Source organism: Elephantulus edwardii, unplaced genomic scaffold, assembly GCF_000299155.1.
Source record: "Elephantulus edwardii isolate Elephantulus edwardi_28Jun2011 unplaced genomic scaffold, EleEdw1.0 scaffold00121, whole genome shotgun sequence".
NCBI lineage: Eukaryota > Metazoa > Chordata > Mammalia > Macroscelidea > Macroscelididae > Elephantulus > Elephantulus edwardii.
In genome coordinates this window covers 936,735-963,849 of record NW_006399871.1, presented here as the reverse complement: position 1 = coordinate 963,849, position 27,115 = coordinate 936,735, and the positions used below count along the sequence as shown (strand labels likewise).

At 46.5% G+C, this 27,115-nt stretch overlaps 2 protein-coding genes across 7 annotated transcripts in view; both read right to left on the bottom strand.

Moving 5' to 3' along the window:
• Positions 1–22,816, bottom strand: TRAIP (TRAF interacting protein). The gene is made up of 15 exons (XM_006893012.1): positions 22,719–22,816; positions 17,006–17,063; positions 16,253–16,336; positions 13,294–13,333; positions 12,609–12,736; positions 11,325–11,419; positions 10,755–10,868; positions 10,008–10,095; positions 8,960–9,049; positions 8,499–8,587; positions 1,484–1,639; positions 858–906; positions 459–608; positions 325–375; positions 1–120 (listed from the first exon to the last, which is right to left on the bottom strand). Exons 1-15 carry the CDS (start codon positions 22,814–22,816, stop codon positions 1–3), a joined length of 1,410 nt encoding a protein of 469 aa, XP_006893074.1.
• Positions 22,817–25,444: 2,628 nt separating this feature from the next.
• CAMKV (CaM kinase-like vesicle-associated) overlaps positions 25,445–27,115 on the bottom strand; it is a 13,407-nt gene continuing 11,736 nt past the window's right edge. The window contains exons 9-12 of one of the 6 annotated variants that reach the window (XM_006892888.1): positions 26,912–26,990; positions 26,582–26,669; positions 26,199–26,310; positions 25,445–26,099 (exon numbers count right to left, since the gene is read on the bottom strand). In XM_006892888.1, the coding sequence (XP_006892950.1) occupies positions 25,741–26,099; positions 26,199–26,310; positions 26,582–26,669; positions 26,912–26,990 (638 nt within the window). In that variant the 3' untranslated portion in view covers positions 25,445–25,740. Of the gene's footprint in view, positions 26,311–26,581; positions 26,670–26,911; positions 26,991–27,115 lie in introns of all 6 variants that reach the window. The other 5 variants (XM_006892889.1, XM_006892891.1, XM_006892887.1 and 2 more) reach the window with 5 other exon arrangements.

The window sequence follows — 27,115 nt, the reverse complement described above, 5'->3', positions numbered from 1 at the left end:
CTACCTCAGGAAAGTGTCTAACTTGGTCTGGGAGGAAGAGATCACTGTTTTCATCTCCATTCTTTGTTTAGCCTTGGCCTTGGTCTTGACAGGCAGTGGGCGAATCATAGTTGAGTTAGTCTGGATTGATGTCAAGGAAGATGCCTGGAGGGAGAGGTGAATGGAACAGACAGGAAGTCTAGACTTGGAGGTAGACAGTCCTGGTACACTGAGCAAGGCCCAGCCCCTGCATCCCTGAGGCTGCAGGTCTTAGCAGGCCAGTGAGGGAAGGCAGAGGCTCTACAACTCATCTCAGCCCAGCCCAGGACCACAGAACAAGGATACAGGTTGGATAAACTTGGTCCGTCCACCGAGTCCATCAAAGCCTGTCCTTACCTAGGGCAAAAGGAAGAAGTGAATGGGCCCAGGTCAAGCTGCCAGGGAGCTGCCATCTGCCACCTGTGGAAAGCCACACTCACTGCATCTGTGCTGCGAGAGGACTCTGCCCTGGTCCTCTTGGACTGTTTGTGGTTCAGGATGGCATTCCGGATGAAGACAGGGAAGGCATCAGCCAGTTCTTCATCTGGCTCTCCCATGCAGCTCTGGCCACCCAGAGAGAGCTGACAGTCCTGCAAGGGAGACATTAGGGCAGGACCTAATGAGTCCAATGTCAGCAAAGGAGATCAGGGCTGCTGACTAGGGGACAGTGTGGGAGAACAGGATCAAGATCTCTGATGAGGTGCTACAAGGCAGAAAGGATAACAGGAGGGTTCCAAGAGTGACGCTGAAGTGCACAACTCTGCCTTCCCAGAAATCCAATTTCATATCCTGTCCTGGGGAGGATTAGATGGTCCCTGATGTTTCTGAGAAGCTCTTACCTGCTTGGGAACTTTAGGCTTCTTCTTGGGGATATCCCGAACAGGAGAGCTGCAAAAGGGAGGCATCAAAGCAAGGAGCAGGTGAGCCAGGCTCAGTGCATGCTCCTTGGAAGTCACTGTGTGACGTGGGTGCTGTCATGGCTGTGTGCTGAGTGAGGCACCTCAGGGACCCCCATCTCAAGTGCAGTTCTGGGAACAGGTAGACAGCCACATCTGCTCTGTGGTTTGAGATGAGTGTTCCACCCTCACCCCTACTCCAGCATAAGCCTCAGGAGCAGACAAAGAAGAAATTCAGACATCTAGTGCAGGGCCCTGGTGGGCAGAGTTAGTGGCGCACTCTCTCAACCCTGCCAGCCCAGACCCACTACCAGTGGAAATCTGTGTTCCCTCCACTGTCACCTCAGCATCTTTGAAGATTAATGAGACAAACAAGAGAAGGGCTTTGCAAAGAGTGAGTGCTCAGGAAACGAAAAGCATCTGGAAATCAAGGTCATAGTCAAATCCAGGCACTGCTCTCACTGCTCCACCCACCATCAGCCACTTAGAACTCTCAGGGCAAGACCTGCAGAGGTAAGACCTGCAGAGGTATCTCTGGACCACACACAGAATCAGGGTTGGCTACTCACTGTGCCTTCTCCACGCAGAGCTTTTTGACAAGGCCATGCTGAGAACTGGAGGGCCGAGCTGGGGGAGTGTCCACATCAAAGGTGGCATCAAGGTCAATGTCATCACTGACGGCTGGCCGGCGGAGCTTCAGCTTTAGCATCTCCATAGGAGCAGGGCTGAGAGGAGAGATGGTTGGTCACTCAATACTATAGAAGTAGTGGGAATGACAAGTACCCTTCACGTGTCCATAGTGGTTCAGCTTCAGGGGCAGCTACTCCTGCACAGGTTCATCCCACAAAGAAAACCTCATCTCTATAGAATCAACGACTTGACTCAGACTTTTACACAGTCATGTGATCAGTGAAATTTTAGAAGATCTAGGAGGGAGCAAGCAAAAAGCCAGACAAAACCCAAACATATAAACAAAAGAACTGCCTTTTAATCAAGTGGCTCACAGACAGTGGATCCCCCAGCAGTGTTATCATGGTAAAGTGCACAACAGTACAGCCCGTGGAAGTGACTCCCCTGGAAGACAGGCATTTCCATGGCTTAAATACAATATAAGTATTAAAGTGGTATTTATGGAGAGTAAATTTAATAATGGAAAACCACTCATATGTTAAATTTTTAAAGTAACACCAGATTATGTATAGCACAATCACATGGTTTGGTATAAATACACCCCTCACAGAAAAAGGACTGGCCGGAAACATACCATATGCCAACAGTGACTACCTCTGCGATAATGCCTTGCTTGTAAACCAGCCAAGAGGATTTTTCCAGCCCATGCAGGACTGGCGGAGGTCCACAGCTACTGCAGTCTGCAGAGGACTCTGGGGGGTGGCAGAGGTCACCTCAAGGACATGCTCTCCCCTCCTTCCTTCAGGTCCCTCAGGGATATGCTTTATTCCCACAGGTCAAGAAGAGGGCTGCATTGTGGGTGTGTCCATCTCCAGAGCAAGCCACTAAGAGGGGGACCAGAGCATGCAGGTGAAGGGAAAGGAAATGATTCACACTGACGGGTGGGTAAGTTATCTGGGAAGCTGCCGCTATCTCTTCCTTTACCCAGCCTGGCCCTTGGAAACTGTCTTTCTCTGCCCTCAAGAAGAAACAAAGGCTACACAAATCCACCTCACTTCCACATATGATGCCAGAAGCCTGGCTTCTCCCTTTGGGAGCCACCATGAAGGCAGCCTCCAGGACTACTTACACCATCTTTTCACAGTAGAACCCATTCTACCACCAATTACCAACCCCGGCGAGGGCAGTCCCGTTCTGGAGAGGCACACCTAAGAGGCGGACAGGGTCTCGAACCTATCGACTTTGGCTACTTTCTGCTGCCATTATTCTTTTGGGCCTTGCCCAATGCACATGCCCAGCTATGTGTCAAGCCAGGCCAGTCTTCTTTACTTGTATGTGCCAGACATCCACAGTACTAAACCCAAGAGGTTCTCCCAGCGCCTACCTGACTTCTCACACCTACAACTGCTTTGTATAGACATGCTTCGTGAATTCTGTTTTGTTTTGGTTTTTTATTACCAAGTGTCAGCCTTCTTTCTTTCCCATCTTCTGTCTGGCCTACTGGGAGAAACAGAACCATTAACCTCTTCCTCACTTATTTAGGGTCTAATCTGAGGACATTCACTTACAGTCAACTAATAGGGTCATGCCAGAGCACTTAGGAGGCAGCACAGGACTCTGAAAGCCCCTCTTTCCAAAGCAAAGTTAAAGACCTGGGCAGACCCATCACCTTTGTAGCAGGATCAGTCAATATCTTCATGAACTCCTGGCTCTTCCTGGCAGACCTATTCTAAACAGAGTTCTCAACTTGTTTGAGTCTGGGATTCAGGAGTTCTTAGGATTCATGAAAGAAGTTGTCCTAACACCTCTTCTGGGGAGGAGGCGCAAATGCTATTGCTCCCTCCTGAGGCATCTCTAAAACGGCAGAGGTGAAGGATAATGTGATTATAACAAATGAAGCAGGCCATTACTATTTTTATTAACGACATTGAGAAATGTTCACAGAACTCTGAGAAGGGAGAGTGTGGCCAGAGGACAAGGGACTGCCCACTAAGCCAGCAGCCAGGGCACCCAGGGAGGAAAAAGGGTGGTTTGAGAATAGAAGGGAGAAGCAGTAGAGCGCTGGTCTCTCAGAAGGAGCATTAATTGGGCTTGAAAACTGATGGAAAATATGAAGCACCACTTTTTTCCTATGTCTAGTGGAAAAGCAGGCAGTCAGTCTACTACCCGAGGCTGAGAAACAGAAGGGCCTGTCTCACAGACACTAAGAAACCCATCTACAGTAATCCAGAACAGCCAGGATTAGACCAAGCAGCAAAGTTCTCTGCATCCTTGATCCAGGTAAGAGACAGCATAAAGTGCCAGCTTGCTATTACTCTTCTCAAACCTTGTGCACACAGGTCAAGTTTCTAGGGAGCCATCCCATCACCTCCACGTGAAAAGGTCAAAGGCAGCCGAGAATCCCCTGGTTTGGGAGGGAAGCCCAAGGGAAAGGACAAAATGCAGAAACACTGACCCTGGGAGAAAGGGAGATGTGAGACCAAAGAAAAAGAACAGTGTATTTTGCAAAAGATGCAGACAACAAGAAAAAAAACTCTTGCAAATCAAAACAACAGTGACCTATCACCCCACTCCTGCAACAACAGCAAAGTTCAGTAAGACAGCAAACAACATATGTTGGCAATGGTGTAAAGACTGAAATTTTCACACACTGTTGGTAGAATGCAATATGGTGTCCGGTGCTTCTTTAAAAGTTGAAAACAGAAAAACCATTTGATCTAGCAATCCCACTGTTGTTGTGAGGTGTCATCACGTTGGAACTGACTCAGAGCTGATCCTTCAGCAGGTTTTCAGAGGCTACAGACCACATAGGAGGATATTGTCCATCTTTCTCCTACTGAGTAGCTGATGGATTCAAACTGCCTGCCTTTGGGTTGGCAGCACAACTCCTTACCCGTTAGGCCACCAGAGCTCCCTAATAACTCCATTGTTTTTGTTGTTGTTGTGTGCTGTTGGGTTGGCACTGACCCAGAGCTGACCCTCCAGTGGGTTTTCACAGGTAGTTAATCGCACAGGAGGAGATTACTTATCTTACTTATCTTTCTGGGGAGTTGCTGGTGGATTTGAACTATGTGACTTTGGCATTGCAATGTGTCTTCTTACTGTTAGGCCACCAGAGCTCCCTAGCAATCCCACTATTATTATGTGCCATTCAGTCGACTGTATTATCTGTATGCAGAACAGATTATCCGGGAGGCTGGGCTCTATGAGGAGAACTGCAGTGTCAACATTGGTGGAAGATTCATCAACAATCTGCGTTATGCAGATGACACAACTCTGCTTGCTGAAAATGAGGAGGGCCTGAAGCGCTTGCTGCAGAGGGTCAAGGACTGCAGACTCCAATATGGATTGAGGCTCAATGTCAAGAAGACAAAGATTTTCACCACTGGACCAATTGGCAGCATCAGCATGGATGGTGAAGAGATTGAGATTGTTCACAGCTTCAGTTTGCTCGGCTCCACAGTGAACACTCTCAGCACCAGTAACCAGGAAATGAAAAGACATATTGCCATGGGAAAGTCTGCTGTTAGGGACCTCTCCAAAGTACTAAAGAGCAATGGTATCTCTCTGGAGACTAAGGTGCGTCTGATACAGGCCATGGTCTTTGCTATCATTTGTTATGCATCAGAGAGTTGGACAGTGACTAAGGAGGATAGAAGGAGAATTGATGCCTTTGAGCTGTGGTGCTGGAGAAGAGTGTTGAGGGTACCATGGACTGCTAGGAAAACAAACAGATCCATCTTGGAAAGGGTTAAACCAGGTGGCTCCCTGGAGGCAAGGATTCTGAGGCTCTGTCTAACATACTTTGGACATGTTGTAAGGAAGGACCGGTCCTTGGAGAAGGACATCATGCTTCGGAGCGTGGAGGGACAGTGCAGGAGGGGAAGGCCCTCTATGAAGTGGATTGGTTCAGTGACTGGGGTAGTAGGGATGGGTGTGTCGGAGACAGTGTGATTGGCACAGGACAGAGCAGAGTTTAGGGCTATTGTACATAGGGTCGCTATGAGTCACAAGCGACTCGATGGCACATAACAACAACAACAACATTACAATTGATGTTATAAAGCAAAACGGGTACAAATGGTTGAATGAAATTTTAATTACAATGTCATAAAATAAAAAGTGCATGATCGAATGAAAAATCTGATTTATAAACTTTCATTCAAATTAAATAAAGAAAAATCTCTTAGAGTGCACAATGTGATTGCTAAAGTAAAAACAAATCTAAGGAAAAAAGTAAGAAATGTTCCCCGAAGTGAGTCTGAAGACAAAAACACAATACATCAACTCATCAAACCTAGGAGTTCACAGGCCAGAGAAACTGAAGAGCAAGGGATGCTCGAAAACAAAGGCAAGAAAGTTCTTAGAACTGAAGGAAGACTCAGGTGCTCACATTGAACAAACCTGCCAACAGCCGAGCAGGATGAATAGAGGGGAAAAAAACCCTTCCAGACACAACATGGTGAAATCACAGAAGACAAAGACCAAAGAAGGACTCAACACCACCCAGAGATGGAAAATAGGTTCATTTATGAAAGGACCAAGAATAAGACGATACACTCATGTCCTCTGCAGCACTATTCACAATAGTCAAAAGGAAGAAACACGCTTTCTGTGCATCAGCTGATGAGTGGATAAAGGGAAGGTGGTACATAACACACAATGGACTATGACTCAGCCCTGCAGAGAAATGAAGTTCTGATACAAGCTAGAACATGGCTGGCCTTGAAAACATTATGCTGAGTGTTTTCACAAAAGAATAAATATTGTATGATCTCACTTATATTAAATATCTGGAATAGGCAAACAGAGACCTAAGTGTATTAGTGGTTACCAGGGACAGGAGAGGAAGAAGGGGAGGCACTATTTGGGAAGCACAGAGTTTCTGTTTATGATGATGGAAAATCTGGCAATAGATAATTGGTGATGGTTGTACAACATGATTAATGGTAATTGGTGTCACTAAAATATACATGTGAAAAGTGTTGAACTGGCAAAGGTTCTTTAATCTATATTTAAAAAATAAGTTAGATGGGCATCAATTTCTCAGAGGCAGTACTGTATCAGAGGCAACTGGAAAGCAAGGCCTTTAAGATTCAGAGGAAGATTAAATTTCATTCAAACTCAAATTGGCTACCTAAAGCTAAAAGCAGCAAAGGTATTTTGTCCTGAAGCCAAGCTCTTCTCTTCCTTAGGAATTATTTTAAGAAGAACTCCAACAAAGTGAGAAAATTTAAAAAAAGAAAGCTAGAGAGACATATGATATAGGAAATAGTGGTTCTAACTCCGGGCAGGATCTAGGAAGTCACAAGGCAGACTTACCAGGATACTTTTCCCTCATATCTTAGGGGGTCCCCTCTAGGGCTCTCTGTCAGCCTGGAGAACCAGGACTACCTTGAATATCAGAGGATGCCTAAGTAGACAAGGTTTATTGTTCCTTAGATACTGGTTGGCAGGAAGAATAATACGGATCTCTGTGTGCTAACAGATGTTGTAGAAACATCTCCAAGGTCTTCCACTCCAAATCTACTGCCTTTGAGTGAGAACTTCCATATAGATTTTTACATCTTTACGGAAGCTGACTGCCCATCTTTCTCTCATAGAAAAGCTGGGTAGGTTTGAACAACTATCTTTAGGTTAACAGCCAAGGATTTTAACCAGGCCTTTTAGGTAATCATATTTTAAGAATTACAGAATAGCATCAAAGTATCAAGGAACATCTAAAAACAAACCTCAAAATCACTCCATATTGCAGTGTATGTCTCATGAGAGTCTCCACCATTAGTAAAACAAGAGATCTAGGCTAACAGTCACCAAACTGATGACACGCCAGCCTCCAGCACCTTCCAAACCCTCAGTACTATATCAAAGGCATTTATGGAGCCAACCTTGTGGACAGCAGCTTATCTCTAGGCTTCGGCCAGACCACCCTGTCAAACAGAGCAGGGGCAGTCCATGTCTTCCCGCCCACCACTGTGTCTTTGCTCTGATGCTTCCCCAGTCTGAAGACTCAGCCGTCCAGCAAAGCCAAGATGCTTGAGTGGTGTTTGGGGGATGGAATGATGTCCAGAGCGGTGTTTTAAGGAAGCCTCAGCAGGGCTGGTGCTCTGGGCAGACAAGAAACGCAGAGGCACGGACCACAGCCTCATGTCAACATGGCTAGGAATCCTCAAGAGGCTGGATGGGCAGGCTCAAAGAACAGACTGCATGGAGGCAGGAAGGAGTATTAACATTTTAGAGAAAATCTTTAAAAGTTAAAAAGTGACTCTAGGGAGCTCTGGTGGCCTAGTGGCAAGAAGCTACGCTACAATACCAGAGGTTCGCGGTTCGAATCCACCAGATGCTCTGCTGGAGAAGGAGGGACAATCTCCTGTACCAGTCAGATCTGATTTGACGGTACAGACAAAAAATAATAAAATTTAGGGGGGAAAAAAAGTTAAAAAGTGACTCTAATAAAAGCTTGGGTCACTGAGATGAGCTGGGGTACTCATGATAGGCCACATCCTCGGATGCTCTAAGCCAGATGGGGTCTGAAACACTCAGGAAGAGGTATGGTGGACAGTCCATTCTTCTGACTTTGGCTCCCTCTGCTGGTGGCTTTAAAGCATATGTTCCTGGCCCAAAGGGAAATTATTTCAGTGTAGTTTCATGTTTATTTCATAATTTGAGGCAAGAGACAATGCTCTATTTGGTGAGTCACTTCATAAATGAGATGTTACAATACATTCATTCAGTGTGCTCCTGTACATTTTTCAGACCATTCCCAGCTCCTTTCTGGTCTACCTTGGCCCCTCTGCGTCACAGTGCTGGTACCTGAAGTTGCTTTCCAGATAAAATATGACTGGCTTTAAGGACAGGAGGTGTCTGTCACCCAGACCCCTAAAATCAGAAGGAGTGAAGACTTATAAAAGGAGGAGTTTGTGACCTCTGACCTAGCCAAGAGGCCAAACTAACCTTTCTAAGACTAGGCGGTTGACAGTCTCGACAGTCACCGGGGGTAGGTTCAGCGTTTCCTGCAGCATAGTTAGCTTTTTTTTCAGGCTCTTAGGGGGAAAAAGAGAGAGATGTTAGAGAAGAGTAACAGCCAAGACACCAAATCCAGAGGTCACTGACAGCCTGCAAGAAAGGCAGATACACCAAAGCCTAACACCCCAGCACTAGACTGAGGAGGTGAGGACCCCGGGCTTCAGAGCCTCTTCCCTGGCGGGACCTTTCCTACAGGAAGAACCCTTGGGATGGAGGAGAGACAGTGAGGGAAGAGACAGGCTTCTGTCTGCTCTCCAAGCAAGCACCAGCTAGAGTGTAAGATGTCTACCCAGATCTGTACTGCCCCAGGAGGATACAGAGGGCCCCGCTCAGTTCTCGGAGGGCACAAAGACCATCCTCATTCCTTTCAGGACAGGAATGCTCCTCACTGTGATTTCCTTCTCAGCACTATGTAAGTCCTTCTGGGCCGATTTCAGTTCCAACTTGGCCTGGTCCAGTTCAGAGTAGACTGATTTCAACTACAAGAAAACACAGGGAGTGGAGGATGGAGCATGGAGTGCTTATCTACTCCGGAAGACTTGTTCCTCCTCAGTGTGTGGTCAGCATAGTTCAGGGTCTGGAAAAGACTAGGGAGCAGGAGGGGGAAGCAAGTCCAGCCCATTGGTACCAGGTCTCAGTCCGGCAAAGCGCCTCTGGAGCTACCTAAGAGTAGGAGCTATTTTCTAAGCCCTGCCATCCACGAATGCATCATGTCCAGAAGTGAAGCCAGCTATACTAACTGAATCAAATCCCAGAAGACTGCCCACTCCAGGTCTGATACAGAGACAGGCCTCTATAGCTGGTACATTTGAGACCTGTGTCCCAGCCAGTTGCGAGGTGTCCAGGTGTAGGAAGAGCAGAGGGGAGAAAGTGTGCATATGTTGGGGGATCCTGGGGAGTATTTCTATGATTTGTCCCTCAAATGTACTAACCACAAGACCCAGTAAGGGCCAGCTCCTGCAAGTCAGCCAGCAATCTCATGGACGGTTTACCCTCAAGTCCAAGGCCTCGCTCAGGAGACCCAAGTTAGAATGACAAAAGGAAAGTTACTTTAAAAAACAGGCCTCTCATTATGATTATCTTAAGAGTTCGGAATGAGGGTTGCAGAGTGGAGTATACTTGGGTTGGGGGTGGGGATGGGGGTGTACAGGGGGGAGACTGTGTACCAATGAAGGAGTTTTTCTTTTGCTTTTCAAGGAGAGGCACGAACTGTGGGTGGGGGTGGGGGTGGTGGGGAGAAAAGTGCAACAATGAATGAATGGAATTCCAAAATCTCTGTAGATGTTCATTGAAATTAATAATTAAAAAAATGGAAAAAAAAAAGAAGTGACTGAAGGTATGGATTGAAAAATAAAAAATTATCAAACATAAAGAAAACAATAAATAAAAAACAAAACCAGACCTCTCTCCCTTCACCTTCTCTTCCCACTAAGTTACCTTGTTTCTGGAAGAAAACAAGTCCTTCTTCAGCTTCTCAGCCAGCTCTCCTGAGGCTTTGCGAGCTTCTTTTAGGTTTTCATACTCTCTGCAAACCAGCCATAGAAAGATCAGGATGCTGTCCTGCCAGTCAGTCTGAGCGACAGCACCCACATAACACAAGAGCAGCACCAGCTCTCAACTCACTCTACCTCTCCTCTAGTACCTGGGCTCAGCAGAGGCCGGGAAATACGTACTGGCCCACACAGAAGATATCTAGTACTCTTAGAGCCTATCAGCTAAATGACTGCCTCCTCGCTAACTTAAATCCACCACAGACCTACCAGAGGCCCTACTGCTGCTGAGATGTGGAATGCAGAAGTGGAGACGCTAAGTTTCCGATTTAAATCAGGCAGTGATTAAATAAATTACAGTGGTAATGGGAAATAAGCTCTAGACATAACGATGGAGCTTGTAGTTTAAAGAGCTGACAATCCCCTTACAAAGAAATATTTCTTAGATCCACTTAGCTCCTTTGATAACTCTATGAAGTGGTCTTGAAGGGTCAGAGAGGTTAGGAAGCTGGCCCCAGGCCACACAGCTCATATGAAGTGAAGTCAGAGCTCAAACTGAGGTCCTCTGGGCTCCCAAGCCTGCATCTTAACTCCATCTGTTCTGTTTTGTAAGAGATGAGCAACAGAAAGGAAAGCATAGCTGGGGCCACATGGCCTGGCTTCTGGACTTGGAGAGAGGGGCCAGAGAACATACTTCTTGAGAGACACACAGTACACAGCCAACTGCTCCACTGCTGACTGTCCCACGCCCATGTCTCGGATCATCTCCTCCACTTCGGGCCGCTGGCTCTGGAGTAGGAGCTCAATCCTGAAAAACATCCGGCCCACGGCATTTGAGATCTGGAGGCTTATGAGTAGATACCCAGTGCAGCTCTGCCTCCCCTTGCTTCCGTTGCTATAGTGACAGTCTCAGCTGCTAGGATGCTTCAGCTCAAAGACAGGCCCCACAGCAAAGCTGAGCACAGTTCCAGGGATGCTGCTGAAGAGAAAAGGGTGCTAGCAGAAGACCTCAAGGTTAAGGATCCCCAGAGAGAAGTTTCTCGAGGGAAAGGGCTCATCTGCTCATGAGCAGCAGGGATAGGGAGGAGTGTGGCAGAGACCCTGATGGAAGTGGAGAAGCCCACAGAGGCCGAGCAAGGAGACATCTGCCTATCTGCAGCTAGTCAGAGCCTCCTAAGCCTCTGGAGATCACCCCACTCCCTAAGGCAGTCCTAAGAGTTGTGCCACGTGGGTGTCCTGGGATAGGAACTGACTCTAAGCTCACCGCTCCATGGTCTTCATCTTGCTCCTGAGTCGGCGGGCCTCTTCTCGTGCCTGCTTAGTCTCCTCCTGTTGCTGTTCCAAGAACTTCATCTGCTTCTGCAGAACAAATCATACCTACACCTGTTGCATGAAGACTCCCAGTGGGCCATGGGTAAGGTCCCTAGAAGAGTTCTATCCTAGAACTGTCTGCTCTACATCTTTTGAAAGTGCAGATAACCATGTGTCCCCAGTCCCCAGAAGGAAAGGCTCCTGGGATCTACTCTCCTGAGAAGCCCTGGACCAGCTAGCTGCTTCCTCATCCCCATGTCTGCTTCCCTCTGAGTTCTTACTACAGCACAGCCCACTGCCAGCATCTATAGGTATGAGGTGGGCTGCTGTGTTCCCCTGGACTGTCTGGAGCACAGCTCAGGCCTCATCATCCACTATCTAGACACACAGACAGTTATCAGGATAGGAGAGCTGAAGCAGAGGCAGCCGGCCAGGCTGCCCCAGCACAAACCCACTCCACTGACCTGGGAATACCTTCAGAGATGTGTGCTCTGTAGCAGGTGCTAGTCTCCTTGCTACCTCCCGCCCACCAGCCAGACCACATGATCCAGCCCAGCTCCTGAGCAGAAGCAGAGACAATGAACATCCTGCGGCCTTGTCTGTTCACAAAGACGGCTCCCTTTCCCTTTCAAATGGCACCCAGCAAGGGCTGCTCCTGCCTGCGAGGCCAGAATATCAATCACAGGTTCAGATCAATAGCCGCATGCCCCTTGGAGAGCAAGAGGCTCACCAACCCAGGTTGATACAAAATTCATCTGGGTCTGGGGCCGCTTGCTCGGCAGGCTTTGATCTGCCCAGTCAGCTCGGCACAGCCGACTTCAAAGCCTCCTGCTTCTCCCTGGGATGCTGTTTGATCTGGTTCCAGAGAGCAACCCAGCCAAGGACTGGAGTGCTAATGGAAGGCTCTTCAGGCCGGCCTCATCAGTAGAGTGTGAACCACTTTTGGAAATGTGGCCCAGCCTTACTAAGGTCATATCTGAACAGCCCCTCCTTAAAGCACTGAGAAGGCCTCATTTCTCTGGACTACCTCACACAAAATCCAACAGGGCCCTTTTCTTATGGTGGGCTGGATGGATCCAGTATGGCAGACCTGGGGGAAAAGGGATTTGCTTCCAATTTTACAGCTGCACAGACCAAAATACTGACCAAGAAAGAATTCAAAGCTAAACCCAGAATGATGAGTCCAAGATGGGGATGACGTCCTTGCCAGCTCTGAACAGAGGCCCTGGGGACCCACCTTGAGGGTGGAGCACAGCATTTCAGCCTTGTCTAAGGATTGCTGTAGAGATTCAACAGTGGCGTTGCGCTCTTCCAGTGTGTCTCGGAGCATGTCAATGATAGCTTGGCTGTCTCGCTTCTCCTTCTCTGCAAAAAGGATCAAAAAGGAAGGGTGGTTCGTCCATTAGCGTAAGAGATTGGGCTCAAGCAGCCCACTCACAAGCTAAATGATTTCAGGGTTCAGGTCAGAAAGTTGGGCTGTGCGCTCCCCTCTCTGGCATGCACCAAATTAAGGTCGCTGAGCCAGAGCCTCTTTCGTCAGGGGATAAGATCCTCTTTCTGCTGCTTGGAACTACTTGGGAAAAACATTTCAAAGCTCCCTCCTCCCATGGACCTAGTTATTTCCTCAATCTAAAACTTATGCAGGTTCCTACTAAATCCAGCAGTTAGGCCCTCTCTTGCAGGTTTTCTACTCCATCATGTATCCCCATCTCCTAGCTTGGATTTTAAACAAGAAGTTCACCTGGTCTAGGTAGCCAGCTTTAATCATCGCCCTTTTCTGACAGTTACAGGAGCAAACAAGATTCATGGACAAAACAGGAAGAATCCCAGGTCTGCCATCAAGCTGGAGGCTTTCCTCCCATGACCCCTTCCTCTAGCACCAAGTCAAGGGCTTCAAAGCCTCTGATGTTTTGCTAACATACCTTTCTGGGCAAGTTGGGCTCTGGTATTGTCCAGTTCATTCTGCAAGGTAATAGCCACAGTAAGTTGTAAGAAGACATTATCGCCAGCCTCCACATGGCCTCCTTTAAAGCTGAAGAGTCCCAGAAAGAAACAATGAAGCCTGTAGGTCCAGAGAAGCACAGACCCCTCTATACATTAAGAGTGCCAAATATTGTTTATCTTGATTCTTACCACTGACCCAATTGGCAGCATCATGATGGATGGAGAAGAGATTGAGGTTGTTAACAATTTTAGCTTGTTCAGCTCCACAATCAACATTCTTGGCACTAGCAGTCAGGAAATCAAAAGACGAATTGCACTGGGAAAACCTGCTGTCAAAGATCTCACCAAAGTGCTAAAGAACAATGATGTCAGTCTAGAGACTAAGGTGCGCCTGATCCAGGCCACAGGCTTCGCAATTACATGCTATGTATCAGAGAGCTGACCAATAACCAAGGATGACAGAAAAATCAACGTTTTTGAGTTGCGGTGCTGGAAAAGAGTACTGAACATACCATGGACCGCCAAGATAACAAATAGGTCTGTCTTGGGGAAGATGAAACCAAGTTTCTCCTTGGAAGCAAGGATTTTGAAGCTCTGTCTCATATATTCTGGGCACATGGCCAGGAAGACCAGTCCTTGGAGAAGGACCTCATGCTTGGAAGGGCAGAGGGATAGCACAGGAGAGGAAGAACCCAGATAAGACAAATTGACATGGTAACTTGGGCAATGGGATTAGGTGTGTCGAAGTCTGTGAGACTGGCTCAGGTCAGGGCAGAGTTAAGAGCTATTGTACATAGGGTCACGATGAGTCACGGGTGACTTGATGGCACATAACACCACCACTCTGGTGACATAGTGGTAAGAAGCTGCACTGCAGTTCCAAAAGGCACGAGGTGCCACCAGTTGCTTCATGGGAGAAGGATGGGCAATCTTCTGTGCTATTTATTGCCTCTGAAAATACACTGGAGGGTTAGCTATGAGTTGGTTCCAACTCAACAACACAAAACAACAATAACAACATGGGTCTTCATAATTTCAGGATCAAGAACTCACGACAGGAAAAATGGTAGAAGATGCAGAGAAGAAAAACTAGACTCAAGTGATCTCTCTCAACAACAGACTTCCACTGCTTTCTTGACCCTGTGCTGAGCCTCACTCTCTCTGATCACAAGTTGCACTCATTAAGGAAAGAGAGGGTGTACAGTCAAGGACCTTGGGTAGGAATCCTTCCTCCTTTTTCAGTTTCTGGCCTGCTTCACAGTCTACCTCCCTCTAGCCCCAGGATGGCCTTGGGTACCACAAACCGTCCAGCCACAGAATTCAATAGGAGGCACTGGCTGGGACAGGTGAACCAAGATAACTGAGTAACGCTGTATGTGCTAGGTTCTAACTAGACTGTTATGAGGATCAGTGAGCTTTGTGTACGTACATTTGTCATACGTACATTCAAGAGCCACTACCTGCAGAACCAGGAAGAGGCTGGGGCAGAACTCAACCCATCTCCCATTAAAGAGTTTGAGTCCAGAATAATTGGTGATACTGTGGGCAAGAAAGATACTTACTCCACTCACACAAATTCTAGAAATAAAGGCTTGATCAATTTCCACAGTGGCAGTGACATGGAACCCAGTGCCCACTTCCAGATTATCCTTCTCAGATCAACATACAACTCAGAATCTCACATGTTACCCACACTAAGGTCCAGTCTCAAGGAGTGACATACTCCCTGCTGTCAAAGTCTCTCTACATATGACAAGAGCTTCTGGAGGCCAGACCAGTACCTCTGGACTCAAGAGATGGATGTTAAGTAGGAGATATGTAGAAGGAGCCGCCTGAGAATAGTCACCAGCCCAAGGTGGCTGCACAACTACACAAAAACCATGCCTCCTGCCCTAATCAGCAGGGTGGAGAGCTGGATGACCTCTAAGCATTTGCGCCTTAAAATGTTTCCTGCCTTCCCAACCTGGCTTCGAAAGCCAGAAAGCTATGAAATTGTCTTTGTTTCTTTCATCACCAGGAGGACACACCACTTAAAAAGAGGAGCAGTTACCATGACGATAAATATGCTGGGACTTAAGCCTAAGCACCCCACATGTCAGCAGCAATGGATCTTCCAAGGACATTACAATACCCTCCGGCCAGGCCGAACAGTCAGAGAGATACAACAAATTAACCCTCAAAGCCCAGGGATCATTTGTGAACCCTCAACCCATATCAACATCCCCAGGGAAGTTTCTGCCAGTACTGCTGTGCAAAAAAAGAGCAAAATTTTAGACTCTACAGAAATGTAGGAGGGAACCCATTCATCTGTGGCGTGTGGGTTCCCACCCTGGTTACTAATCTGGACTCCGGGGCACTGTCTCCTATCCCTGACCTGGGGATGGCACAGGGAACTGGATTTATACCAGGCAGGTTTTTTGGTTTTTTTTCCTTTTTAAAAAAAATTATTAATTTTAATAGACATTTACAAAGGTTTTGGATTTCCATTCATTCATTGCCACATATACCAGGCAGTTTTAAGGCACAGTTCTGGGAAGAGTGAAGCCCAAAACTTCTTGAGTGTAAGAGTTTTCTGATCTGTCTAGAACTATTAGCAGCAAAGTGCTTTGGCAAGACGGCTGCAATCTTCAGCAGAGTGTAGGGGCCTTGGGAAAAGCAGTTTGCCTTGGGTCAGAACTGCCCTGAATTCCCAACAGGAGAGCTGACCGTAGTAGAGCAGCCCCCTTTTCCCTGGCAATCTACATTGCTCATGACGATATCTCTCACCTTGTCCTTCATCACTTGTCCTCTGTTCTCTTTACTTTTTTCTTGAAATTCACTATCATATCTTTCAAAATAAGCCCATCTCTATGCTCTAGGTGTTCTCCTTGGGGGAAGGAATGGAGCATGACTCCAAAAGGACCTGAGCTTCAGTGGGATAAGACAAATTCTGGGTACCTTTAAGAATTCTGCATCCAAGACATTCTCCTCCTCTTGAGCAAGGTCAAAGAAGAGTTTATTGATGATGCTTCTTTTGCCAACCTGGATGGGAGAACAAAAGGGAGGTTGCTTCAACTCTAGATGTTGAGTTGAGGAACTACAGAAAGGTCGGAAAGGTGGCAAAAATCAATTCAAATGAATAGTGAGCCCGGCAACTAGTCCATCTGCCTTTTACCAATGAATTGTAAGAGGCCTCTGAAGATTATATGCCTAAATCATGGAAAAGGAAGACACAGTGTGCATGAGTTCAACTGCCTACTGAACACGTCTGCCAAGCCTGCGCTCAGGTTTTCTTTTTACTGTACATCACTTAGAGCCAGGAGGCCTCTCAACCATGCAGGTGACCCAAGCTAAGGCTGCTAGTTTAGTGGTTGCTAAAGTCAAGTCACTTCTGATTCATGTTGTGATAGCTAACAGGTTATTCCAACCAGAGGTGCTGGAGAATTGAGGAACCGGAGAAAGGTAGGAAAGGTGGTAAAAATCTACCCAAGTGAATATTGGACGAGACAACAAGTCTGCCTTTTACCCTTGAATTGTAAGAGGCCTCCAAAGTCATTTAAAGGCATAGAAATTTAGGATCAACTAGCCTCATTTCATAAGGGTCCACAAAAAATGGAAACATTGCACCATTTCAGAGATCTTTCCTCATTTCTGCTTCCTAGCAAGGAGAAGACATTCTCAGCTGAGGCGGTACCATGACAAAATCCTTACCTGGATTCGGCATTGTGGGCAGGTCCGACTTGGTGCTGTTTCAAACCATTGAATCAGGCTAGAATGAAAAGTTGAAAGACAAATTGACAAACCGTGGCTTGGCTGGGGACCCGGAGGCCAGGCAGCTGCTCTGCTATCAATGAGGTTCACCAAGCTTCGTTTTTAATCCAATGACTACTGTGCACACAGAACCATGGGTGGGGAGTGACAGCACATTAAACAAGGCTTAACCGGTTCTCAGCTCACAACCAATGACATCTTTTTCTGCCCTGCTGGTTTGGCCATACCTGGGTGGTACGGATAGTTAAACACTTGACTACTAGATGAAAAATCAGCAGTTTGGACCCACCTAGAAGTACCCCAGGAGACAGGCCAAGTGATCTGTAACTAAAAGGTCATAGCTTCAAAACCCTATGGATTAGTTCTACTCTGTATACATAGGGTCAACATGAATCAAGATCAATGTGATGACAATGAACAACAACAACAACCGACACTGAGCTACTCTTTGACTTTCACTGGGGGCAAAAGTCAAAGCCCAGGGTTCTCTAAAGATCATTTTCAACTGGGACCCACCACCCCAAAGGACTATCCTTTCAAGGTAAGAATAAAAGAGAAATAAAAAGCAGTAAAAATGTTCTGTTTTTATAGACTGAGAGACTTAAAACTGTTAGGTCTACTCAGAGCAATCTATAAATTAAAATCAATCCTGACTGAACATAGTTATTGCTACAGTAATCAACTTCTGCAGTCTGAAATTGACTGAACATGCAATCAATATGCATTGATAATTACTGGTGATTGAAATGCAAATGTTGGAAACAAAAAAGAAGGATCCATAGTTGGAAAATAAGGCTTTGGTATCAGAAATTATATTGGAGATTATGCAACAGAATTTTACAAGGCCAATGCCTTATTTGTTGGAAATACTTTCTTGCAACAACACAGCAGCAATTTTACATGTGGATCTTGCTAGATGGAATACAGAATTCAAATCGACTTCATCTGTGGAAAAAGATAATGCAGAAGCTCTATATTATCAGTCAGAACAAAACCAGGGGCCAACTGTAGAAATGATCATCAATTGCTCATATGTATTTCCAACCTGAAGCTGAAGAAAACAGGAAGTATGAAGGGGAAAAAAGCCCATGAAAGCCAAAATATAATGCTGATTATATCCCAGCTGAATTCAAAGAATACCTCTGTGAAGAGACTATGGAACTGCTGTGAAGAGACTGTGATAAGGTATAACCTGAGGAACTCTGGAGATGGAGCCACAGTTAAAAGGTTTTGCTTGCTGGATGACTGAATGAAAAGCTAACTTGTAAATGATGCAACCATTCTGGAAGGCTGTTGGGCACTTCCTCAAAAAGCGGAACATAGAAATTCCATATGATCCAGCTATTCCACTACTTGGAATATACCCAGAAAATATGAGAACTGAGGCACAAATTGAGATTTGTACATCAACGTTCATAGCAGCATTATTCACCATCACAAGAACATGGAAAGAGCACACATGTCCAACCACAAACTAATGGATTGAGAAATTATAGTACATTCACACAATGGAATATTATGCAGCACGCAGGAGCAATAACTTTGTAAATTATTACCTAACTTGGAAGGGACTGGAGAGCATTATGCTGAGTGAAATAACTCAGTCCGACAAGGATAACTATTGTATAAAACCATTATTGTAGAATAAGTATACGGATTCAGGAGGGGTGGGAGAGGCTGGAAGCAGAGGGATGTGGATGTGCAAGGGAAAGTGGGGGATTAATGACTAGTTTGTACAATTTGATGGGTGGAGGGGTGAGGGAAATTGAAAGAATATTTTTGAATTTGTATTCAAATTTTGTAAATAAGCCAGTAGGGGGGGAAATAAAGCAAACCATAAAAGATATTTGTAAGATATTTAACGAAAAAACAAAAAAAAAAAAGAAAAGCTGACTTGCAACAGCTCCAAGATAAGTTTGCTGGATGATTGAGGAAACCAGGGGTACATTTGTGCTGCAGAAATGAACCTGGACTTTCACTAATTGAGGCATTGTGCCGTTTTAATCTGGTTTGGGACTGCTGGACTAAACCTGGACTTGTATTGTGTGATATTCTTTGCCTCCCCCACTCCCAAAACTATCTGCCTAATTAACCTGAGAACTCTGAGTAAAGTCTGTGAGTCAATTTGCAATGAACAGCAGACCCAATGATTGGTGGAAAGAGGTGCAGGAGCATGAGGGGTAGCATGTCTGGACATGTAGCTATTTGTTTAGTACTATAGATATTATTGATGGGGACAGTTCCCTTTTATGAAGTAGAGAGAAGTCTGACTCAGCCACTCTCACTCTGCAACTGCTCCTTTCACAACCTCTGGAATAGATCTGATGCACTGAACATCAATGACTGAAGACCAGAATTATAGGATGACATCAAGAACATAATGCAAGAAGGAAGCAAAAGGTCATTTAAAAAAATAGGAGAGGGGTGAAAGAAAACGTACAACAACAAATTAAAAAGAAATTGGTATTAAAAGGAAAAAAAATAGGAAAGACCAAAATGGATGTCAAAAGAGACTATGAAACGTGCTCTGAATGTAGAGCTGTTGAAGTGAACAGAAGAAATGATGATATAAAAGAGCTGGGCAGGGAAAAAAAAAGAGCTGGGCAGAATATTTCCAAAAGCATCACAAGACGATGAAATAAAGTATTACAATTATATGTGTAAAGATCTGTAGTTAGAAAATAAAAAAGAAAAAACATGTTTAGCACTTCTCAAGCTGAAGTAACTGAAGAAAAAGAATCAAGTCTTGAGATACAATATTGGAGGTTTCATTATTGATCTCTCCTTGTTGAAGCACAAAGGAAATAAAACAGGTGTTTTGGGAGTTTTTTTAATAACAATTAGTCCCAAGGACTAATTGACTGACTAAACTAAATAACTAAGAGGACAAATAAACTTCAACCTCCACTGTTCTGAGACCAGAAGAACTAGATGATACCCAGCTACCATTGCTGATTGTTCTAAAAGGGACCAGAGCAGAGGGTGAGGGAGGGTCCGATACAAAGCAAGAGAAAACTGTAGAGAAAAGCTCAAACTCACAAAAATGATCAGGTGTGGTGGTCTAGTAGAGACTAGTGGAATCCCTAATAGTATGGCCTTTAGTAACCTTCTGAGCCTAAAACTAATCTCACCTCAGTGTTTCAACCTTTGGCTGAGCATGCTTATAAGGTAAATAACAACACTAACCAGGTAGTCATTCCATAGAACAATCAATCAGACAAGATTACAAGGGAACAGCTGCCCAGGGAGAAAGCTCAGGACAGAAGGATGAATGGAAATGAGACTCAGGGTAGAAGTGAGAAGACTGAGTGCTGTTACAATGTGAGGGTTGCAATGCTACAAGCAAAACCTGTAAGAATGATTGAAGGAAAAAGCAATTGCTTTTAGTCCAAGCACAACTTAAAAAAAGATGATGATGGAAGGAATACGCAGAGTCACTGCATCAAACAATCTGTCAATGGTAAACTATTTCAGGACATAGCATATGATCAAGAACCAATGGTCTTAAAAGGAAAAAATCCAAATTGCACTGAAACGTTTTGGTGAAAAACTGGACTCCTGATACTGATGGAGTACTGATGTGATATTTCAACAATTAGCTACAACACTGAAAGCATTCATTAGTCAATGCCAAGAAATTCAGAAGATAGTTCTCTGGCTAACCAACTGGAAGAGATCCCTATTTATGTGCACTTCAAAGAAAGATGATACAACACAATGTGGAAATCATCAAACATTATCTCTAACAGCACTTGCAAGTAAAGTTACATGGAGGATAGTTCAAAAATAGTTGCAACAGTATATTGACAGTGAACTGCAAGAAATTCAAGGTCCATTCAGAAGAAAATATACGATAAGGGATATCATCGTTGATGTTAGATGAATCATGGTTGAAAGCAAAGAACACCAGAAAGATGTTTACCTGTGTGGATCATAGCAAATGATGAATAACATGATGAAGTATGGAATCCTAGCGCATCCAACTGTGCTCATGTGGAACCTGCACAAAGACCATGAGGAGGTTATCTGATTGAAAAAAGTGGCTACTCTGTGGTTTAAAAATCAGAAGAGTTCACTCTAGGGATATATGCTTTTAACACACTTGTTCAATCAGTATGCTGAGCAAATACTACAAGAAGCGAAAATGTATAAAGAAAAACATGCTGTTGGGATTGGAGGAGGACTCATTAACAGCTTGCCAGACACAACCTTCATGCTGAAAGTGAAGATGTGGAACACTTATGAATGAAAAGACTACAGTCTTCAGTATGGATTATCCCTCAATAGAGAGAAAACAAAAATTCTCTCAACTAGATCAGTAATTTACATCCTGATCAAAGATTGAAGCTGTCAAGGATTGTCTTTTATTTGCATCCACAATCAATGCCTATGGAAGCAGGCAGTCAAGAAATCAAATGATGAAATGCACTGAGCAAACCTGCTGTATAAGTGTTAAAACAAAGGTTCCATGTTGAGGACTAAGATGTACTTGACTCAAACCCTTGTATTATTAAGCGCCTCAAATGTACGTGAAAGCTGGACAATAAATATGAAGACTGAAGAAGAATCAATGTGTCTGCATGATAGTGTTGACCAAGAATATTAAGTGTACTGTAAACTTCCAGAAAAACAAACAAATCTGTCTTGGAAGTACAGCCTGTATTTATCCACCTTACCGGTAAAGATGGGAAGATTTTGTCTCACGTACTTTGGGTATGTTCGCAGAAGAGACCAGTCCCTGGAGAAGGACATCATGTTTGTTAAGTAGAGAGGGTTAGTGAAAATGAAGAAAACCTTTAATGAGATGAATCAACATAGTGGCTGCAACAATGGGCTCAAATAACAGCTATGATTGTCTGATAAATGAAAATTAAAAAAGAAAAAGATGAAAAAACAGTATACAGACAGTGAAGAGAGCAGAAGCCTTAGAAGCTTGATTTCCCATCTGAAAGCACAGCAATAGCTCTGGCTCTCAGGAACACAGCCTGTTAGGGAGGCTCTGAGGGAAAATGACCTTTGAGATCTGCTAGTAGCCTGGGTACCTGATTGCTGAGGTGTTTTGCTTGGTAAGTGCCCTGGATTAATCTGCCCAAGTCCTTTGCTGGGGCCTTTAAACCGGCTCATTCACAGCTATTAGGGTATCTTGTCACATCAACAGTATCCTCAATAGTCTAGTCCCCCAAGGTCATCCAAATCCCTTGAGGAGCATGTCCATGCCCTATGATATGCATCTGCTTACTGGCATCAGTGACTACACTAGGAAGTCTGACCAATGATAGGACTCTAGATAGAAATCTTCCAAAACATCAAATAAACCATTTTAAGTTCCATCAGTAGGCAAGGGCTTACCATGTTTCTAGCAAGAATAAATTCTTAAAATTTATTTTTAAATTTTAAGTTTAATGCTCGTTAATGTGGGGAAAGCTCACATCTTCCCAGGCTAACAGTTTTGAAGTTGTATATCTTAACACAGCTGATCAACAAGTCCCTTTTCTGGGCTCGGCTTAACTGTCACTTTCTTTCAGAAGCCGCCCCCTCCTTCTAAGTGAGGACCCTCTAGTGGGGGGCTCCGTCCAGCGCTGTCCTTCCTACCCCTCCCCGGGGCTTCTAGACAGCGGTCGCCGGGAAGGGCCTGACCCCCACGTCCACTTACCACTGCAGGTGGAAGGTGTGGCCGCAGTGGATGGCAGCCACGTCGCGGGAATGGTCGAAGAAGTCGGAGCAGATAGTGCACAGCGCACGGATAGGCATGGCCGCGGGACTTAAGTGGCCAGGGTAACCAAGGAGACGGCGGCCCCACGGATTTCACTGCTGCGCCACACGCGTTACCTTCCCCCGTTTCAAACTTGCCTCCTCTGCGCAGCTTCCGGGAACGGACAGGAAATGACGACAGACCAGGGGGCGGGGCTTGAATATTGAGCCGGGATTGGCAGAGGCGCCAGGGTCTGGAGCTCCGGCGTTGCGTTGTGATGTCTATCTTGTGTTTTGGGCTCGTCACCGGTCCCAGGGCTTCTCGGCGCCTTTGATAGGCTCCTGTACATCGGCCGGCATCCCTCGAGCACCAGGATAGGCCCACACTTGGACAGGACCTAGTACGCTCAACTCTGCTCTCCCTAGACCACCTTCTGCGTGGACTTTGGGAAGGTCTTGAGAAGATAGTGGCCGCAGAACGGACAACGCTCCCTTTGGGGAACGGGCTGGCTTGCCTCTAGGCAGTATTGAACGATCTGCTGGTAACCTGTGAATTCTAATGTTCTCCCCCTCTCAACACACCCCCGCCCCCATACTCCAGCTTCACCTTGGCTTTATCTCAGGAAAGCATGACATCTCTTAATCTGAATACTCTGGGCTTTAGCTCTCAACTCTCAAGACATAAGGAGGATCAGTTATGCCTCTGGGGCTGCAGAAGATTGGAATTTTTGAGATCCTGATGTTCATAGACAAGTGCCTAACACCAGGGACTAAAACAAAAAAAAACAAAACAACACCCCAAACACTTTTCCAGATCTTCCCATTTGATCTTTTAAGTCCTCCCTAAGAGGAGTGAACCCGGGCCCATGTGGGCTGTGGCAATCTTGATGTCGCCTAGGAATTTTCACTATCTTTAGCCGTGTTACTTTCCCTTTTCCCTGGAGAAACTTTATACTAAAAAAGCAAACCCACTACCATTGGGTTGATCCCAACCCACAGTGACCCTATAGGGCTTTTTTGTCTATAGACAAAGCAGAACTGCCCAGTAGGGTGTCCGAGGCTGTAAGTCTTTATGGAAGCAGATTTCCACATCTTTGCCCACCACACAGCCGGTGACTTTGAACCATGAAACGTTGGTTAGCTGCTTTAATCACTGTGCTAACAGGGATCCTTCAAAACCTTATACAGTAAAGCTTCATTTCAAGCTAGAGCACATGTTGTTCACAGAAAGGAGGAACCAATACCTGACAGCAGAAAACCTTGGTGTGATGGCCACCCAGCACCCCATCTTCCCAACCCAGTGAAGCCCACTTTGGCCATGGGAATGGTGTCTCCCCATGATGACTGGCCCTAGATGTGTTCTAGTTCTATGCCCAAATAAAGACAGATAACAGGCACCATTAGGACAGTCCACGACCTGTCATCCACATGGATTTCTAGATCTAGAGTAAACTCCCCCTTACCCCTATGCCAAGGGCCTGGAGAAAAACATGCTGTGATAGGTTAATCTTCACTCTCAGCCCAGGCAATTCACGTGGTACTGAACACCAGCCACTTCTGAACCTGCTCCCAGAGCCCCCTCATCACTACAGCCAAGGGCCCCTTCCCATTAGGACAGAGGAAGCAAAAGGCGAGAGGGTGGCCAAAGACTTTGGCAGGGTGACGTTTATTTGCCAGGTTCAGCAGGCAAACAGCCCACCAACCTTCACACACACACACACACACACACCAGAGCAGACCCACAGGCATGCAGGGAGAAGGGCAGGACCACCACGGAGTGCTGAGTGGGGGGGCTAGGATTGGCATGGCTGCCTGCCCAGACTGTAATAGGATCTGACAAAGGATACCTGCCAGGAGCATCCATCAGGGAACTAGGGGGCCCTCATTCCACTTCCTCATCTCAGCAAAACAACTCAGCATGGCTCAGAGGTGCCTAGGCTCCCCTCTAAGCCCTAAGAAAAGGAGGAAGTGAGTTGTACAAAGGGGGTTCCCACTCCATTTTGTTGCACTGAGAGAGCAGAAAATATGCCTGTGTAAAAGGCAAACCCTCAAATCATAGACTGTGAGGCATTGCCATAAGGAGGCATGCTGAAATGGAGAGAACTTGACGGCTGAGGCTGAGAAGAAAGGCATTTGGGAAGAGCAAGAGGGTATCAGCCTTCAGTTTGGCCCAGGATCAGTATCCAGCTGTGCTGGGGCACTGGGTGCTAGCCTTGCACTCTCCTCTCCCTAGTCTCATTGCCACATCCTTTCTGCTTCTTCCCCTTAAAGACTCAAGAGGCTTGGAGTCCAGGGAAACCCACTGCAGGACCCAGGAGGACAGGAAATGACACAGAGAATTTGAGATGGGCTTCCAAGGGTCAACGATGCAAGCATTTACCCTACTACTCTTTTCTACTCCTGAGGGACCCTATTGGGCTCTTGCAACCAATCTTGTCTCTAAATACATTAATCTAGAATTTTACATCCTCCATCTCAGCCTGTGCTCACTTCTAGAGCAGCCTCACGTGTTCGTGTGCAGGAGACTAAAGGCCGCTGACAGGACCTCACTGGAGGACTAGCTCTTAGGGCAAGACCACTTGAGTTTGGGGTCTAGGAAAGGAGGGGACCCACCAGGCCTTGACTAGGGGAATCATGAGGCAAGAAGGGAAGGGAAAAGGGAGCAGGGAGCCCCTGAGAATCCCTAGAGCAGCATCCCACAAGGAACAAAAAACTAGAAAGCTAGCAAAAGACTGAAAAGCCACAAAGAATCCATGCAGGGGGGCTGGGGCCAGCCCTGCCTCTGGCCTGCCCACCACTCACGCACATACACATGGGAGACGCGACTACTTTCCCGTGGCCACCAGGCATGCCCCTCGCTGGGGGACAGAGGGGCAGGGAAGGGAAGGGGGCATCATGCCAATGACTATGTACAGTGAGAAGCCCCCATCCACTCTCCCACCCTCCTGTCATCCCCTCCCCTACTCAGCCACCAGCCTGCCCACTCAGCTGGTCTCCTCCCTTCGAGATTCCTGGGCACAGCCAGCAGCCTCTTCCCCTTTACTAGAGGGTAGAACCTGGCCTGTTGTGCCCTCTGAGGCTATGCTGTCCGGCTGAGCCACAGCCGGCTCTGGGGTGGCAGCTGCCTTGGGGGCTGATGTGGCACTACTTTGGGTGGTGGGCATGGGGCCCTCTTCTGTGGCTGGTGTGACTCTCCCATCAGTGGCTGGAGTGGCGCTCCTGTCAGTGGCTGGAGTGACACTCCCATCAGTGGCTGGAGTGATGCTTCCGTCTGTAGCTGGAGTAACGCTGCCATCAGTGGCTGGGGTAACGCTGCCATCTGTGGCTGGGGTGGCACTACGGTCTGCAGAGACCACATTCTCACTCTTTGCAGCAAGAGCCCCAACACCCTTTGCTGTTGGGACTGGGGTGGCCCCACCCAGGGCTGCAGCTGTGGTCCCGCCTGCAGCCCCTGGGGTGGCAGTATCTGTGTCTGGGGCCGCCTGGGCTGCAGTGGTACTGGATTGCTCTGGTGCCCGGAGTCGTTTCATGAGGGTGGTCACTCGGACAGCTTTCTGAAGAGAAGACGATAGAAGTTTAAGGTGAGGCTTTCAGAAGCTAGACTCACTCCTTGGCAATAGCTAAACCCAGCCCCTTTTGTGATGCCTCCCCAGCTGCCTTCAACTGTCCTGGGGCCTGGGAACCAGTTGCTTAGCAAGCCACTTAAAGGCAATGACTATGGCCATTCATGATGGCTGAAGAAAGCGAACGTGTGTGTTGCAGGCAAAGAAACAATGGGTGATCAAAGTGCAGTCAGAACAGGAAAGCAGGTCATCCAAGCCTTACCTTCCACTTGGCCCTGGCAAAGTTCTTTTCAATCTGGGCACAGACACCATCCTTAATGTTCTTATCAGAAGCAGCATTGCCAGAAATCCTAGAAAAGACTCGAGTGCATCTGGTTCTAAGTGGTACAGGCCTCCATCTAGACTTTGCCCAAGATGTTTTCGTGGGCTTAAGGGACCACCAGAAGAAGTCTCTGGGTTGGCTTGAGTCCTGAGTACCCTCCACCCACTCAAGGCCTCATGAATGAACGTGCTAGGTGTTAGGCAGATAGGGGACAAGAACCCTGGTGTTTGCTAATCATCTTTCTCCACCCTACCTGTGGGCTTTGCTCACCACTCATGGGAGATGGCCTCCTCTGCAGTGATCCGCTGGTCTTGCTCCACCTCCATCAGTCGGGTAACCAAGTCTTTGGCTGGGGGAAAAGCCAGGGAGGGGCTATGCTTGGGTGCCCCCATTTAACTATCTAGAGGTGGATGAATGGGCTGTAGGGCAGGAGTGGAGTCCAGCAGAGGAGGCAGCCTCCTACACACACACACA

Excerpts from the sequence above, each read along its gene's own strand:
- TRAIP (XM_006893012.1), bottom strand. The coding sequence starts at position 22,816 with ATGCCTATCCGTGCGCTGTGCACTATCTGCTCCGACTTCTTCGACCAT. Across the intron at positions 16,337-17,005 it reads GCCCACAATGCCGAATCCAG|GTTGGCAAAAGAAGCATCAT; the intron begins GTAAGGATTTTG and ends TCTCCCATCCAG. Across the intron at positions 13,334-16,252 it reads TGGATGCAGAATTCTTAAAG|AATGAACTGGACAATACCAG; the intron begins GTACCCAGAATT and ends ATTACCTTGCAG.